The 15,202-nt window shown below is 45.1% G+C and overlaps 1 protein-coding gene and 1 pseudogene across 1 annotated transcript; one reads left to right on the forward strand and one right to left on the reverse strand.

The window, feature by feature from the left end:
* Positions 1 to 316: 316 nt before the first annotated feature.
* On the reverse strand, positions 317 to 1,558 carry LOC121184966 (uncharacterized protein F54H12.2-like). Its single transcript, XM_041042898.1, has 2 exons — positions 976 to 1,558; positions 317 to 894 (listed from the first exon to the last, which is right to left on the reverse strand). The coding sequence occupies exons 1-2, from the start codon at positions 1,556 to 1,558 to the stop codon at positions 317 to 319; spliced, it is 1,161 nt and encodes a 386-aa protein (XP_040898832.1).
* Positions 1,559 to 8,784: 7,226 nt separating this feature from the next.
* On the forward strand, positions 8,785 to 14,594 carry LOC121184967 (annotated as a pseudogene).
* Positions 14,595 to 15,202: the final 608 nt, after the last annotated feature.

Genomic DNA, 15,202 nt, shown 5'->3' on the forward strand with positions numbered 1-15,202 from the left:
TTGAAGCTGTTGATTGTGGTACAATATCTCTGTAGAACGGTCTTCCAAAAACTGCAAGATGGTCGAAGGGTAATGAGAAAAGTCAGGAGGCCAAGTGTAAGAGTCAAAAAAGCTGGCTACGCCATTTTCTTCCAGAGTCAAAGTCAGCCAGTGCTCTCCAGGCATGTGAGATGGGTGTGTGTTGACGATAAAGTACACGGGGGTTCTGAATGATAAAGTCAGCAAGGTGAGCTGATCCAAGGCCCACACACCGCAAAATACATCCCCCAGCAGATGATGCAAAAGATTTTCCAGCTGATGGTTATCCATTTTTTAGTTAATAATAATAGTCCACCAACACCTGTCGTTTTGAGTTGATTTCCAAAATGGAATCGTAACAGGCGTACACAATCAGAGTGGTAGTGTGGGGCAGGGGAACTCTGAATCTCATCTCCAGTCTTAGATTCCCATTGGAAATGGGGGACAAAGCGTTGTTGTCTTCTCCCGGGTTGAGATTGAATACAAAAAAAGAGTAACCGTTGTTAAATTCTCGACGATCGATGCTCAGAGGTAAATCTTTGAGACGTCTCCCTGTGGCCATGAACATGTAAAATTCTCTGACCGACATCCCTTCGTTAAATCTTGGTTGGAAAGCTTTGGCAGGGACCTGTTTGCCGCCCTGACAGAGGGCCAGATATTCCCCGTCGTTGTGGATAAAATTGAAGGGTGACATCTCTCTCGAACCTGTGAAGGCTTCGTGGTGTACCATGCCCAAAACCACATATTTGGGCATAGCCCCGAGAAACAGATTCTCCTGATTACATACCCTGGAATTCTCAGGAATGGAGTAGGTTTTCACATTGATGCGTGACAAGGGGTAGAGCGCGTTACCCTTCAGTAAAGCCGCTGCGTGACCTAAGCGTACGGCCGGGAAACGGTGACTTTTTTGACAAACAGAGAGGCCCCTAATATTTTCAAACTATAAGTGAGAGTTGCGGGGTCCCATCAGGCAGAAAGAGTTGCTGGAGCGGTTCAGTTTAATTCTCATATCCACGTTGTTCAAAAGGAGCCTCTCGCAGAAAAAGAGGTCGCCGTGGAGAGGACCCATCAGGTGTACTTCTCTAGAATTGGCCGTGTAGGCGACTCTCTCATTCAGCCCTCTGTTAGGCCCGTTATTGATCACTATAGAGTCCATGGCTCCAGCCGTATCTTTGTAAAAAAGACCCGCACTAAATTGGCTCTTGAGGGTGTCTCCTGACAAGTTGAGCAGAGTTTCAATGACGGCTCTGTAAGGTTGTGTGGCGCTAGACTGAGAAATCAGTCGATCCCCCAGAGTCACGTCGCATTGACTGAACATTGTATTCAGAGGATAATTCACAAGGCCCACCGGCGCATCATTTGCTAGGTCGGTACCCTCGCCATTGGTAATTTTCACATGCACGTGTAACAAAGTATCGTTGAGATCCAAATACTTTCCACCATCTCCTGAAATAAAAAACTCAGTGGGGCCCCCGTCAGTGATGGCGGAGAGAGGCGAAATTTCCGTGTACATCTTATCTACAACAGACAGCTGGGTCATGGGGGCTGAAAATAAATCCAGTTCCGCTAGAGTGCATTCGGAAGTGTAACGAAGGACTTCGTTACCGTTGACTGTCGGGTCATGGATTTTGTAAATATTATTGTAAATATTGTACACGGTGGGTTTGGATATTGTTTATAGATAACTGGACAAAGTATAGTTATGGCGAAAGGCACTTTTATTATATATTTTGCAAATAACATTCGAACATGAAAGTTTCAAGGGATAACGGCAATATTGGTTGCGTAATGTAGTTATCATATGTGAGGAGTCAGCCTCGGTCGGATGCTGGGGTGGCCGCTCGGCTCCGTCTGTAAATGAGAGGAGGTCGGTTAGACTCCGTTGACAGCGGACGGTCCTGGGTAAATGTGCCGTACAGATTTTGAAACACTTTTTCATTTCAATACTGCTATGGTAGCTGTTGTTGTAGCTGTCGACCAAATGTTGTAAGACATCGAGGTATCGACGAGTGTTGTTGGCTGTAAAATATCTCCACATTCTAGTTTTTAGCGTACGGTTAAATCTTTCAATCACAGAGGCCTTCAGGTAGCTGGCTGTAGCAAAATGTACTATGCTATGCTTCTTCATCAGGGCCTCACACTTTTGGTTGAAAAATTCTTTACCCGCATCTGTCTGGAGCTTTTCTGGCATCTGACTATCTCGGAAAATAGATTCAAAGGCAGACACTACTGCATCAGCCGTCTTTTTCTTTAACGCACAGACGCAGGCCTTTTTGGAAAATACATCGATGACGGTTAATAAATACTTGTACCCGTTGTTATGTTCGGAAAGAGCCTGCATGTCACACAGGTCAGCTTGAAATTGGGGGACAAACACTCTGTTTCTGGGAAAATGTATTCTGACGGGTTTGTGTAGAGTGCAAGCATCTTGCTCTGATAAAAAAATCTCTGACGTTTTCTGCACTGACTTTCTCTCCTGTTTCATCTTGCATTGCTTTGCGAAGTCGTTCTACTCCACCAAAGCTGCCTGGATTAGCCGGGTTGTAATAAACTCTTTTCATAACCACAGTCTCCCCCATACCTCCCTTCTTCCCCTTCTAATGTTGAAATGAAGCAGCAATGAGACAAGAACGCTTTTTGTTGTTTTATTTCACAGCACACATGATTTAATAATGAAATACGTTTTAGAGAAATAACAATTTTCACAAAAGGGGAAAAATTAATTTTCATTCCAGTATTCAGTGACTGCTTGCAGTTGTCCAATTTTCACCGCGTCCTCTCTGACCAAGTCATCGTACATCTGACTGATGCAGTCGTTGATTTTCCTGACCTCTTTCAGTTCGTATAAAAGGGTTTCTACCACGCATCTGACTCTCTCGTCCCCGACTCGGATGTCGCGCAGGGTCAGTAGACGCTGGATGGAAGGAATCAATCTGGGAGTGCAAAGTCTCCTCATTGGTCCGTAGTAGTTGGTCTGGTAAAAACCTTCTTCGAGTACTTCTAGACACGGGCGTTGGGTCTGGCTAGGATGGTTGACCAGACACCCGTAGCAGTTGTCATGGAGAAACTTGTGAAGAATCAGGTTGAGCAGATGATACAAGCCGGATTTTACAGTCTCGATGAACGTTGATGAGACCCAACCATTGACTTCGTCAGTTGAAGAAGGGGTCGGGGAGTCCTCGGCGTTCTCCGTGTCTGAGGCGGTGGCAGGGGATGAGGATGGTGGCGGAGGCAGTTGTGGTGAGGACGGTTGTGAAGCCGGAACCGAGGCCTCCTCCGTGTCTGAGGCAGGGGATGGAGGTGGTGAGGACTGTAGAAAGGCACAAAGCTTGGCGACCTCGATGCTGCCGGTCCGTCGGAATTGAAGCAGATCCCTCTGGATCTGTGCATGATTGGTTGAGTTCATAAACCCTCCTTTTAAACAGCAGGCCTCGTCGTGTTCCATCTTGTCAGCAAATGTATCTTTTGTCTTTTCCAAGTCTCTTTTATAGCGTTTTCGAGGTGTGATGTAGGAGGATGTTGCAGAGAGGCGGGGCTTGGCAAAGTCTAGAAGGACAAGGTTTTTTTCACCACTAAAGCATCCCTCCAGTTGCGACAGCTACAGAAAAGACTAGTGATATTTCCTTCTGCTTGATTCATCATTTCATGCCAGACATGAAATTGCAGGGCTAATAATGTGCGGAATACACCGCAGTCTGAATTGAAATACTCCAAGACAAGGAGCTCCTCACTAGCAGGATCCTCAGAAGTCCGCAGGCTGACCCGGAGGAGCCATCGACCGCAGGGTGTAGTTTTGGACAGCCAAACGGCACTGAAAATGATATTTTTCTGTGCAAGCTCCGCATCAGTGGGGAGAGGTTGCAAGCTGTCTCGGCCAGCCGATGCAGGGGAATCACGGACAGCAGGCTTCTCGATGCGTCGACGGGCTAGCAAGAGTTTCATCATACTCCAATCGACTGAAGTCAGTGTAGCTATGTTGGACAGAGCACCCAAAGCTTCATCCTGATCCCGCTGATACATCCACAGCTCCCCTGTTTCGTACTTAAACACATAACCCCACCATCCACACAGTCCATAGGGCTCTAAAGACCACTCTTTTTTCAGAGAAGCAGCGGCCGGCATCTGCAGTCGTCGCAGATTCATCGTCGTTTTCTTTGGAGCATTCGGTGTTGAAGGCATGTCTTCATAGACGTTTACAGGTGTCTCACTAATCATCGCACCGGATACAATGGGCGTCTTTTGCTGAGACTGCCTTATGACGTCTTCTATCACCGTTTCATCATGGATCACACCGTTTGTCTTGCGGGTCACCTGTCTGGTCTTTCGTCGCAGACCCTCACCATATTGATCTCCCTCTAGCACAGAGAAAAGAGCTCTGCGCTCGTTGTCACACCTCATTTTTCCCGACATGATGACTGCTATACTGCCTCGTATGCAACTCTTAAAGTCTGTCAGAACCTATATAAGCGCTCTGAAGAAAATTGCTGGAGAGGTGTGATGATGCGGGGAGGGGTTTTCCCAGGGAATCAGAATCAGAATCAGAAAAAGCTTTATTAATCCCCGTAGGGAAATTCTTTTGTTACTTATACACTCCCAAGTGAAAAATGAAGAAGAAATTGAACAAAGAAGATGAAGATATATATATATATATATATATATATATATATATATATATATATATATATATATATATATAATCAAACAGAAAATATAATAAAGTAGAAAAATAGAAAAAAAAAGACATCTTATTTGCATAATATACATGGGGTATGTGTTTTAACTGTTTCAAAATTATGTATACACAGTATACATGAGTTTTTTGTTGTTTTTTTTTAGAGTTCTGAATTGTATATCTTGATATCTTGATTGCGACAGGCAGGAATGATTTCCTGTGTCGCTCTGTTGTGCAGCATGGAACAATGAGTCTGTTGCTGAACGAGCTTCTGTGACTAATCAGCACATGGTGGAGAGGGTGTGAAGGAGAGTCCAATATTGTTCTAACTTTGGACAACACTCTTCTCTCCAACACTGTGAGTCCAGTTCCTCCCCCACAACATGGCTGGCCTTCTTGATGATCTTATTGAGTCTGTTAGTGTCCTTCACCCTCAGACCAGACAACAGCGTACAGGATGGCACTGGCCACCACAGACTCATAGAACATCCGCAGCATCGTCCAGCAGATGTTGAAGGACCTTAGCCGTCTCAGAAAATAGAGACGGCTCTGGCCCTTTTTGTACACACTGTCCACGTTTTTGGACCAGTCCAGTTTGTAATCCAGGTACACCCCTGGGGGGGGGGGGTGTCATAAATTAGGGTCATAAATCACCTTTTTGGCATAAGGGTGTACCCTTATTCTCCGGCCTCCACACTCCAAAGAACCTCAGTCTCCTCAGAAGGTGGAGGCGACTTTGGCCCCCTACAAGTACCGGAAGCCACATTCAGACAGTACTGAGTTCTAAGATGAATTATGTTTTCTCAGTAAAACAGTGTTATGCAAGCCAGTGGAGAAAGTCCACACACACAAAAAAAACCCTCTGATATTTATAATATAATAATACAACTTTTGTTCTGATACAACATATACAACGTTTGGCTTGAAGGAAAATCTTCACTTCACACTATTTGCGACATGATGGATGTTGGTCACATGTTAGAATATCTCAGCAGCTTTTAGATTATGAAAACCACTTATTCTTAAGTGAAACCATTAATCAGAGGTAGCAAGAACCAGTAAGTACATAAAACGAATCCATCATTTATTATCTGTGTATGCTTGTTACAGTCGAGACTAACAGAAGTCAAGAGCCTGCACAAGTATGCAGCAGCCAAAATGCAGAGGTTGGTCCACCCCATGTTACAATAGGTACCTGTATAGCACATACTTTTTTCAGCTTGCTATGTCATCAAAACCATGTTTATTTCTTGAAATTGTTCACATTTAATACAAACAGAACAGTGAGAACAAAAATGGTGTGTGTCTGTGTCTGTCTGTCTGTGTGTGTGTATGTCTATCACACACACACACACACAGTATCATAGAATTTACACCTTCGACACGCCACATTGGAGATGTACTGGGAGCCCACATCCACCCCGTTCTTCTTGAGAAGCGCGACGGTTATTTCAAATGCCACAAAGGTCCGCTAACTCTTCATTATGTGATAATGCGGCATTGATCAGTTTCTCCATCCGCTGTTATCGTTCTCCATCTCCGCGTCTTGCCCAGATGTTAATCGGGCCTGCTGCGGGGTTGTCCGCCGCATGCTTAGCTGACAGACAGTTCAGATGATGTTTGCTTTTTTCACGGGTGTCCAGTGTATGCTTACGATAGTTGTCGCTGCCTTTGAAAAATGATCAAACTTTCTGTCGCAGATGTCAGACTTGTTGATGGCACTTCATTTAGACAGTTAATCCCAAAAACAGACTTAGTGGCTAAAGCAAATATGATACAACTGGATTTCTCTGTTTATTTTCACCTTTATGGACTTTGGGTAAAGTTGAAAAATGTTGGTTACAGTCTGTGAAAATCACAGTATGATAATACTTCCTCTCTGTTTTTTCTTGCCTCTTGCCTTCTCCTTATTGTTAAAGCTGCTTGCATGTTCATACAACATTCAAAGAATATTTTCATGTGTACGGCCTAATACTTTTTATATGTCTTTTTCCATCTGAGATATTGATTAAATAGATGAGTGGCTTATTTTAGAAATGAACACATTAAAAGCTTGTTTTTGTCATTTTTATTTCTTTCAGATGGGACCAGAGACATTGGATCAGTATTGACCAGGATGTGTATGAGACATCGCAGCATAGAGGCTAAACTCAAACAGTTCTCCATGTAAGGAACATTACGCTTAGCGTATTAACATGCTGCACTGCTCCCTTTACTTTTTCACTCCTCAGCCACAGTACTGTTGAAATTTCCCACCATACAGGATCTGATATGATGCAGTGTCTTGGTGGATGCTCGGCTGGGCTCACAGTGGTTTGGCTGAGCTCAAAAAAATGAAAAATTAACAGGGAGTTCCTATGTCCAACAAACATCCCCACCAAACACACCCAGACCCTGCCAAAGTCAAGTGATGCAACTGAGTGATTTTTGAGTTCTTCTATAAAACTGTCAGGATTGCAGAGCTTTTAAAACTTTCACAGATAAACAAGTTTATTTCCTCTTGCAGTGTTTCCTAATACCAGTAACTCGCAGCCAGTGTACTTTGAGTTAATATGTTGTGTGTGTGGGAGTGAAAATGGAAGTTTAGATTTTAAAAGGTTTAATTAATGAGTCTGACTTCAGATCAGAAGTGAGTAACTTGCTGTTTTTGCAGGGCTTTCCTGGAGGAACTGATCAACCCTCTACAAGAACAGATAGAAGAGTGGAAAAGAGGATTAAATACTCTGGACACAGACCATGCTAAAGGCAGGTTAAACTAATATAATCACATACAAGAACATGAAAAATACACAGGTACTAGTTAACAACAAGATACATCTTAGTCATTTTCAAGCAATATAAAGTGCCAGTGTTCTTTCATCAGCTCTGTTCACATTGTATGAGACTTAGCCAGTTAGAAAGTAGCTATGATTTTAAATATAGGTTGGTGTTCAGATTGTCATACCATTTTTGTTTGTTATTATACTCTCGTAAAACACATCATCATTAACTGTATTAAAACTGTTCTTTAACACATAGTTTTCACACAGTTGACATTTTTACCTTGTCCATCTGAACCAGAGTATAAAAGAGCTCAGCAGGAAATTAAGAAGAAGTCCTGAGACACGCTAAAATTTCAGAGGAAAGCAAAGGAAGGTAAAAGAAAGAAAAAAAAAGGTTCATTTTTGTTGTAGCCGAGGTGAGTCAACAAAAATAACATGGCTAAGTCCAGTTAACCTGCTGATTATGGGGACAAATCTTGTTATAACAGCCTTTTACCCACAGAATAGTAAAGTTTTGACCACAGAGGTTTAAACAGAGAGGAGCTTCACGCTACACAATATACATTTGCTCATTATCTTTATGGTGCAGGCATAAAAACTATCTAAGTATAGGGATGACACTGTTATCAACTTAGAGCATGCCCTGCTAAACCAGTGAAAAGCACCCATCACATATGTCTGTCAGAAAATTTGTTCCATTGAATCTGAATTTGTATTCTTGGAATGCAAACAAGTAAAAACCCTTTTTTTTATTGTCCACCAGTTTTCGGCCTAATCAGAAAGCATGAAACCAGTCTTTTATGCCCCTCCCTCTAAAAGATTAGCTGTATACACATTTTCAAGTGAAGTTAGGGAAGACTTGGCTTCTTCTGCTTCAGTCAGTGCTTTTCCCACAGATGCTATTTTCCTGCCACCACTAGCCAGACTTAAGAAAGATGTAGTTGTCGTTGACCTCTGTGAGAATCTTGTGATCATCTGTTTTCTGGATGCCAACACAGCTAAAATTAGAAACCTCTGGTCTGCTTGCTGTGCCAAGTAGTGTAAATCAGGAAAAAAAAAAAAAAAAAACTAATCCATTGAATTACTCCACAGACACTACAGGCACCCGGTTCGTAATACTGTAAATATATAAATATTGTGTTACCTCATTCGGCAATAGATAGTGACTTAACAGACATTTACTTAAGTGAAAATCTTAACTATTCAAATCATAAAACACATCTTTCAGATGGGAGCCAGACTAATGAGTGAGGCTTGTCAAACCCTTTCAGGCTCTCTAGCTTCATTTCTTCATCGCAAGACCAATATGTGTCGTCCAAATCATCCTTGCCAATGCCAGCTGAAACAAAGGTAAGAAAAAACCCTTAACTGCCCAAACCACAGTTCTGGGACCAAGTATGTACATCTGGTTGAGACAAGACTCCTCTGTGATTTACAAGTTATTGTAGTCAGAGACAGCAAAAACCCCAAATCAGCAATCCACACAAGTCTTTTCTCACACATGTCCCTAGCCACTATGAGCAGCAGTAAGCTGGCAGCGATAAGTGTATGTGATGATGGTGAAGTCATTTCACTGCTATTATTTCAGCATAAATGTACAGGAAATTAGTCTGCCTCTGTTCTAGCCCAGGGTAAAACAGGTCAGCCCCATCCTGCTGTTAAAGAGCTGACCGCTGTGACACACTGTGGTTTGGTTAAACTTGCAGAGGCTTGAGCCTATTGCATATTGTATTTTCATTAAACGTATCACAGTAAAATGATATGTTACTGACAAGGTGAAAACACTCTCATCCACCGTCAACCTTAACCCTTCTTTTTCACATAAATGTCTGTGTTGTAGCAGCGTTAAACGCACCCATGTTTCCTCACACTAAACTTCAGACTTGGCAGTATATTGCACTGACTTTAGTTTGTCACAGAAATGTTAAACCTCCAAATTCCCTGCCATCAGTTTCTTCCGTTTGCATTCAGTTCAGCATCTGTGACCATTCCCGTTGTTCTGTGTTGATGTGATCAGTACGGGTTCTGTCTTCTTTTTGAGTTCCTGTGAGTGATGTCTCCTCAGTTATGCAGCCTGTTGTATATATTTTTTTTATTTCAGTAATTTATCTCATTTTATGTTTTCTTCTGTTCATCATCCCTCCTCCCATCGATGTACACACATCCAGTTGTCCAGTGGTTTTGACCACTACAGTCCTGCCAGCTCCCCCTACCTGCATAGCAGCGGGGGGAGTTTGGGATCAGGCACTGCCTTCCTGTTCCTCCCTCCTTCCTCCTCATTCTCCTCCTCATCCTCCACCTCCACCTCCTCCTCCTCCTGCCCCACCTGTTCATGGTCACATCCCGTCTCAGCCTTGCTGCCAGACTACCCTCACAACTGCATGCTGGGCTACAGCAAGGTGCCTCTGTCTCATGTCCCCAGCTGGAAGTTTTGTTCATCACCTCAGTCTTGATGTTCAACTTAGTCCCATTCTCCTTATCCACAGTCCAACATGCAAGTCTGGTTCTTCTTTTTTGATTTTCTTTTCTTTCTTTCTTCTTTTTTTTGTTACTGTTGTTTAATGTATAAATACATTTAATTTATCAGTTTGGGTCTTTTATACTGTGGTAAAACCACATTTTAAAATTGAGAGGTGAAAAGAATTAATAAATTTTTTAAAAGCTCATCAAAAGCACATGAGCAAAAATGTGAAGTAGCAGCAATAAACACTGACATGTCTTTCTTCACAGGACTGGGCTAAGCCAGGACCATATGGCCAGCCCATGGTCAACACACTCAGGAGAAAGGACAGGGAGACCCCAGCTATAACAGACAGTAATGGTAGTATGATCAATGACAGCAGTCCATCCTCAGGCCCTGCCTTGACCTTGACCTCAACACCAGCTCCGGCTGTGCTGCAAGCACCAGTTTCATCCTCAGTGGAAGAGAAGGGCATGACTATGGCTACACCTCTGATGGTCAGTTGTAATTTCCATCTCCTACAGTTTGTCAGGGTTTGCTACTGCAGCTCTTAAAAACTCCTTTTTTTTCTGCATTATTTCCTTATCCATTTCTCATTCAGTTTACCTTGACATTAGTAGTTTTAATAAGTCATTTACGTTAAAAAAAATGCTGTTAGTGAAAATGTTGAGTCACTTTGATTGATCTGATTTATACTTACTGCTGGTTTGTGTTGTTAGATGGAAAGTAGGTCCATAAGATTTCAAACATTCACTTACACATTTCTCTCCTGTAAACTTTTGTGCTTGATACAGGCCAGAACCCAAAAGCAGACAGATGAATGAACAGTTTATTTACAAAAAAAAGGAAGAAAACAGGTAGAGGAGGGATTCCGGGGCAGAGTGGCTGGATCGGCTGTCGCGGCGGAGAGATGGCAGGAGGACAATGGCAGGAGGACAGTGGCCGGAGGTGACAGAGAAGATGACGGTACAATCTGGCGAAGGTAGACAGGAATGCTGAGCCTCTTATAGATTGAGGGAAGACTGATTGCGCACAGGTGTGTGAAATCAGCCTAATCAGGAGGATGGCGAAGGGAGGAGCTGTCCCAGAATCCACTACCTGAAAAACACACCCACACCAAAGACACGCACCCACACATAGACACATAAGAAGAGAGAGAGAAGGAAAAAACCAAAACAGAAAACCCCAGAGGCAGCAGAGGTGTCTCATGACAGTACCCCCCCCCCTCAATGACCGCCTCCAGGCGGACCGCCAGGTTTGTCGGGGTGTGCAGAGTGGAAGTCCCTGATGAGCTGAGGATCCAGGATGAGGGACTTAGAGACCCATGATCGCTCCTCAGGACCATAACCCTCCCAGTCCACCAGGTACTGTAGACCCCGGCCCCGGCGGCGGACATCCAGCAGCTGGCGGACGGAGAAGGCTGGCCAATCATCCACCATTCAGGCAGGTGGCGGGGGAACGGTCGGAGGGCTAAGGGGGCTGGAGGTGACCGGCTTAAGCAGAGAGACATGAAAGGTGGGGTGAATGCGCAGAGATTTTGGGAGCTTTAACCGGACAGCAACGGGGTTAACAACTTTGTCTATTACAAAAGGACCAATGTATTTGGGTGCCAGTTTTTTACAAGCAACTTTCAGTGGAATGTCTTTAGTGGATAGCCAAACCTTCTGACCGGGGGTGTACTCAGGGGCCGGGGTCCTGTGGCGGTCTGCTTGGCGTTTGTAGACGGAGGAGGCCTTGAGAAGAGCCCTACGGGCAGCCCTCCAAACTCGCCTGCAGCGGTCCATGTGTGCCTGGACTGAGGGCACTACCAGGTCCTTTTCGTCCTCCGGGAAGAGGGGGGGCTGATAACCCAGGGAACACTGAAAAGGGGACATACCTGTTGCAGAGGATACTAGGGTGTTGTGGGCGTATTCGACCCAGGGGAGATGATTCGACCAGGAGGAGGGGTTTTGAGAGCAGAGGCAACGGAGTGAGGTTTCCAGGTCTTGATTGACTCGTTCGGTTTGGCCATTAGACTGGGGGTGAAATCCGGAGGTGAGACTGACCGTGGCCCCCAAGGAGCTGCAGAAGGCTTTCCATACTTGGGAAGTGAACTGCGGCCCTCTGTCAGAAACAATGTCTGTAGGTATGCCATGGAGCCTGAGTACATGGGACACCAGGGTGTCAGCTGTTTCACGGGCCGAGGGAAGTTTGGGTAGGGGGATGAAGTGAGCTGATTTAGAGAACCGATCTACAACAGTGAGTATGGTGGTGTGACCGTTGGAGGGGGGTAAACCAGTAACAAAGTCTATGGCTATATGGGACCAGGGGCGTTGTGGTACAGAGAGGGGAAGTAGCTCTCCAGCAGGGGACCGGTGGGATGACTTGTTCCTGGAGCATGCTGCGCAGGCCGCGATGTACTCTTGTGTGTCAACTTCCAGAGAGGGCCACCAGAAGTGGCTGTGGAGGAGGGAGAGGGTTCTCTTGATTCCTGGGTGGCAAAAGAGTCTTGAGTCATGGGCCCACTGGAAGACAGAGGATCGGACTGCCTGGGGAACATAGTGTTTGTCTGGGGGACCGGTACCTGGATCAGGCTCCTCCAGCAGAGCAGTGTGCAACTCAGTCATGAAAGGCCAAGTCAAGGCTCCTATCACACAGGAAGTAGGCAGGATAGTATCGGGAGTGGAGGGTTTGGCTTCAGCGTCAAACTGACGGGATAGGGCATCCAGTTTGGCATTTTTTGAGCCTGGCCGATAAGTGATGGTAAACTTAAAACGACCAAAGAAAAGCGCCCACCGAGCCTGACGAGAATTCAACCTCTTAGCAGACTGCAGGTATGCCAGGTTCTTATGGTCAGTCCACACTAAAAAAGGCTGCTCCGCCCCTTCTAACCAGTGCCTCCACTCCTCTAATGCCAACTTCACTGCCAGGAGTTCTCTGTTGCCAACATCATAGTTGCGCTCTGCTGGAGATAGGCGCCGGGAGAAATAGGCACAGGGGTGAAGTCTCTGGTCTGTGGGAGAGCGTTGGGAGAGGATGGCTCCGACTCCCACATCAGAGGCGTCCACCTCAACCACGAACTGGCGGGCCGGATCGGGTTGAGTCAGGATTGGAGCGGAGGTGAACCGCCTCTTCAGCTCAGTGAACGCCTGCTCCGCCTCAGACGTCCACTGAAAAGGAAAGGAGGTAGAGGTTAGGCTGTTTAAGGGTGCTGCAATCGTGCTATAGTTCCGGATGAAACGGCGGTAGAAGTTTGCAAACCCTAAAAACCTCTGTAACTGTTTCCGATTAGAGGGGGTGGGCCACTCCAACACTGCTTGTACCTTGCTGGGGTCGGCTTGTACCTGGCCACTCTTTATGACGAAGCCCAGGAAGGTGACGGTGTTGGAGTGGAACTCGCACTTCTCGGCCTTGACATAGAGGCGGTTCTCCAACAGCCTCTGGAGAACCAGGCGGACATGTTGACGATGCTGGTGGGGATCCTGGGAAAAAATAAGAATGTTGTCCAGATATACAAACACAAATCTGTTAAGAAAGTCCCTTAACACATCATTCACTAGAGCCTGGAAAACGGCTGGTGAGTTAGTAAGGCCAAAAGGCATAACAAGATATTCAAAATGGCCGAGGGGGGTGTTGAAGGCCGTCTTCCACTCGTCCCCCTCTCGGATCCTTACCAGGTGGTAGGTGTTTCGCAGGTCTAGCTTAGTGAAAATGGACGAGCCATGGAGAGACTCAAATGCAGAGGAGAGGAGAGGCAGTGGGTATTTGTTTTTTATGGTAATGTTATTGAGTTCCTTGTAATCAATGCAGGGACGGAGTGTCTTGTCTTTCTTTTGCACAAAGAAAAAACCTGCCCCCAGGGGAGAGGAGGATGGCCGGATGATCCCTACCTTAAGAGAGTCATGAATATAGGTTTCTGGAGGCAAATTCTCAAAAAAAAAAAAGAAGATCAGAATTTCAGAATTGTGCAGTGATCCATCCACCTGTTATTTCTGCCAGTACTTGATGATGCACATGAACACAAGTCAGTCTACATGTAATGGCATCTGTGATGTTTAAGTTTCAGATGACCTCTCTTTCAACTTCCCACAGGGCTGATGTTTTTGCAGTCGTAGCATTTAGACCACATGAATGAGGCTCCCACCACTAATGTTCCCATTTAATGGCTCTAATAAGTTGTACCTAATGATTTTTAATGACTTTAATGAATTGTACCTGGCTGTATCCAGACAATCAGACTTTCAGACTTCATTACTAAATGTTTTATTTTCATTTGGTGATTGCCACAGGTTTGTGATATTGACGCCCTCAAGGAATTGGCTCTGGCCTTATCTGGTCTGGTGCTGGACACCCAGAGGTCCAGTAGAGACTCCTTCCAATGCTCCAGTTGCTACAGCATGCAGACCAACACACCCCGCCACTCTGAAGACAGTATACCTTCACAAGGTAACATGTACTTTCTAGAATCAGTCCATCACCAGTTTTAAAGTGCACTGCTAAACCTTTCTTTTTTTACCCTTCAGTATCAAATTATGACTGTTTCTCAATGGCTGGAGATCAGGAGCCTGAGCAGCAGCAGTCTGACTTTGACAAGTCCTCCACCATCCCCAGAAACAGCGACATCAGTCAGTCCTACTGATGCATGTTCCAGACAAAACGCCCAGAACAAACCCACGCACAGTTCCTCAGCCCAACCAGCTGACCCAGCAGCACCTTCAGAGTGAGACCAGTGTGGGGCCGGAAGAAGGAGGAGAGGAGGCAGGAGAAGAGTGTGACGGAAACATGCTGGTGACCATTAGTGTTCCATTCCATTAGTGACCGTAGTGTTCTCTGGACCCCTGCCCGATTTGACCAGTGATGACATGTTTAGCCGCATGTCTTCATTCCGTTGCTGGCTGTCTAGGTGGTGTCCAGCAAACGACGTGGCCTTCATTGACAACTGGAAAACTTTTTGGGGAAAACCTGGTCTGATTAGGAGAGACGGCATCCATCCCACTTTGGATGGTGCAGCTCTCATATCTAGAAATATGACAGATTTCATTAGAAAACCAAAGTCATGACAACCCAGAGTTGAGACCAGGATGCAGAGTTGCAGTCCTACACGCTTCTCTGCAGTTTCTCTAGAGCTGTCACCCACCCATGATTCTCATGATTCTTATTATTCCTACCATTCTACCGATTCCCTTTACCCTATAGAGACTGTGTCTCTGCATAAATTAAAAAATGCAAGAGGCGTTATTCATAAAAACCTCAAAAAAATTTATACTACAAAAGCATCTGAACCTAAAAACACCACAATCAGATGTGGGC

This window comes from Toxotes jaculatrix, chromosome 7 (assembly GCF_017976425.1).
Source record: "Toxotes jaculatrix isolate fToxJac2 chromosome 7, fToxJac2.pri, whole genome shotgun sequence".
Taxonomy (NCBI): domain Eukaryota; kingdom Metazoa; phylum Chordata; class Actinopteri; family Toxotidae; genus Toxotes; species Toxotes jaculatrix.

Excerpts from the sequence above, each read along its gene's own strand:
- LOC121184966 (XM_041042898.1), bottom strand. The coding sequence starts at position 1,558 with ATGACCCAGCTGTCTGTTGTAGATAAGATGTACACGGAAATTTCGCCT. Across the intron at positions 895-975 it reads TTTCTGCCTGATGGGACCCC|GTCACGCAGCGGCTTTACTG; the intron begins GCAACTCTCACT and ends CCGTACGCTTAG.